Source organism: Bombina bombina, chromosome 2, assembly GCF_027579735.1.
Source record: "Bombina bombina isolate aBomBom1 chromosome 2, aBomBom1.pri, whole genome shotgun sequence".
In the NCBI taxonomy this organism is placed as follows: Eukaryota; Metazoa; Chordata; class Amphibia; order Anura; family Bombinatoridae; genus Bombina; species Bombina bombina.
Genome location: NC_069500.1, coordinates 774,580,523 through 774,582,968, shown reverse-complemented (window position 1 = coordinate 774,582,968; position 2,446 = coordinate 774,580,523). Strand labels below are relative to the sequence as shown.

The window sequence follows — 2,446 nt, the reverse complement described above, 5'->3', positions numbered from 1 at the left end:
TTGTATATGTTTGGGAAATTACATAAGCCTGTGCACCCTCCATTTTTTCACAGTTGCTTTTTTTCACAGTTGTTTGATTGTGAGCCTGCATTGTGTGGCTGTTTAGGGACCCAGGTGTATTTGGAAGAAACCTTGACAAGGTACCTGGGCTTTTCCCATTTGGCCAGATGCGGTAACTAATTCTTCCATTGCTGCTTTTTATCTTAGTTGAGAGCTTGTGAGTGAGTGCTGGACTTTTTCTGTGTGTTTATATTAAAAAATATTATTTTTTGTAATTTTCCTTGTTTGGGCCTTGCACCCAGGCCTGACTGGGGTTAACTGCCTGTGAATCTGGTGGCAGTGCAGCTTCCTGAGAGTGCTGGTTTGCACCCAGGGCTGTGCATGTTGCAGGGTCATAGGATGTGTACCCGGTCCGGCCTGCGAGTGCTGACCCCACCCCATGTTTTGTATATATATATATATATAGATATATATATATATATACTCTATTAGGATACGTGTGTTTTTTTTTTCAATTTTTGAATGGTGGTGTGCCACAGGATTTTTTAATTTAAAAAAGTGTGCCATGACAAAAAAAATAGGTTAAAAAAATCACTGCTTTAACCAATGGAAAATGGTCAATCTCCATGATAATGTTTTAAGGCAAAATTTAATAATATATCTACACATATAATAAGAGCAACAAAATGTATATATTTGATTTTGGGCGATTTTTTATTTTTATTATTACAACCTAATCAGGGAGACTAAACATCTGCCATTGGTTAAAGAACACCACCCAAGATCAGGTGTAAACCCGTATTGCATTGATGCTGATTCCAAAATTCCAGATTCACTTATAATCTATTGAGTATTAATTTGAAATATTTAATTAAAAAAAGAGTCAGGTGTGAAATGAAGAACATTTATTTGAATACATATTAAAAATTAAGTAAAACTAACATAAATAGCCTCTTTTGGGATAATTTTAAACATAAAGATATGATGAAACAAAAGAACATATGTACAATATATTTACATAATCATTGTTCAAATAGAGCATGGATGTAATCAGATCGAGCTTGTACTCCTCTTGCATCAATTTGCTCTAAAGGTGCCACATTGTCATCATACTCTACTTGTAAAATAGAAATATCATCATCTGGCATGCGTAATGATAGGTTGTGGAGTATACAACATATGAGAAATATCAGGGATACTTTCTTTGGTTTGTATAGAAGGACTCCCCCAGAGAGGTCTAAACAACGAAACCTGCTTTTCAAAACGCCAAATGTGCGCTCTATAACACATCTTGTAGATGTATGAGCCTCATTATAGCGCACTTGCGCAGGAGTTGTGGGGTTCAGCACAGGAGTGAAAAGCCATTGGAGACATGAATAGCCTGAATCTCCTGTGTGCAAAAAATAAATATATTTTAGCAATCTGAAAAAAAATAATATTTTTATATCCATATATGACAATTTGTAATAGATATTTACCTAGGAGAATTCCCTCTGGCATTTGATGATTCTGAAACAGGTCATAAACATGCGAATTTCTCAGGATGAAAGAATCATGTGTTGAACCTGGGAATCCTGACCGGATGCTCATAATCTTCAATTTGGCATCAGAGATGACCTGTATATTTAAAGAGTGGTTATGCTTGCGGTCACGATAGGGCAATTCTCCTAACTTTGGAGGCTGCACTAACACATGGGTACAGTCGATTGCACCCAAAATGTTTGTCATCCCGGCAATCCCATAGAACTGCACCTTCACACGATGCCAATCCTCTGGTGTTTCCGGAAAATGTACATAATTCACTATCCGTTGGTGTAAGGCTTTTAATACTACAGTTAGATGACTTGAAAAAGAAGCCTGGCTCATCCCCACAACTAAACTTGTTACAGCCTGAAATGATCCTGTGGCGAGGAAATAGAGGACAGCCAGCAGTTTTAACATTCCAGGGATTGCCTTTGTCCTATAAGTTAAAGGTTCAATTGAGTCTTTGATCTCCAGATACAGATTCTCAATTAAACCTCTATTTAAATGGAATCTCTGAACTATTTCCCTGTCACTCAGGGTATGCAACCCTATTCTAGGTAAAAATAACCTTGGCCTTCTGCGTCGTTCATAACGCTGAACTAACTGCAAAAATCTCCTTCTTCTGCGTCTTTGTTGTATAGCAATGCAAAATAGATTGATCATCTCCATCTTGGTAATAACACTGCATACATCAAACTTTCTGTGCCGTTAGACACTCCCTTTTATAATGACCATTTCACAAGCTGAAAATGCAGGTGGAAGCAACATATTGATTGCTGCAATTTGAGTAATTATTTGGGTTTTGGAAGAGACAATTAAGGTATATGATTTTTTTTATAGATATATTTATACATATTTTATACATAGATATTTATCTCAAAATATATAACAAATGATAAAAGGAACATAACTGTTTTTCATT

The 2,446-nt window shown here is 36.1% G+C and overlaps 1 protein-coding gene across 1 annotated transcript; it reads right to left on the bottom strand.

The window, feature by feature from the left end:
• Nucleotides 1-1,022: 1,022 nt before the first annotated feature.
• Nucleotides 1,023-2,193, bottom strand: LOC128647257 (putative nuclease HARBI1). The gene is made up of 2 exons (XM_053700050.1): nt 1,566-2,193; nt 1,023-1,390 (listed from the first exon to the last, which is right to left on the bottom strand). Exons 1-2 carry the CDS (start codon nt 2,191-2,193, stop codon nt 1,023-1,025), a joined length of 996 nt encoding a protein of 331 aa, XP_053556025.1.
• Nucleotides 2,194-2,446: the final 253 nt, after the last annotated feature.

Excerpts from the sequence above, each read along its gene's own strand:
- LOC128647257 (XM_053700050.1), bottom strand. The coding sequence starts at position 2,193 with ATGGAGATGATCAATCTATTTTGCATTGCTATACAACAAAGACGCAGA. Across the intron at positions 1,391-1,565 it reads CATCCGGTCAGGATTCCCAG|GAGATTCAGGCTATTCATGT; the intron begins GTTCAACACATG and ends TTTTGCACACAG.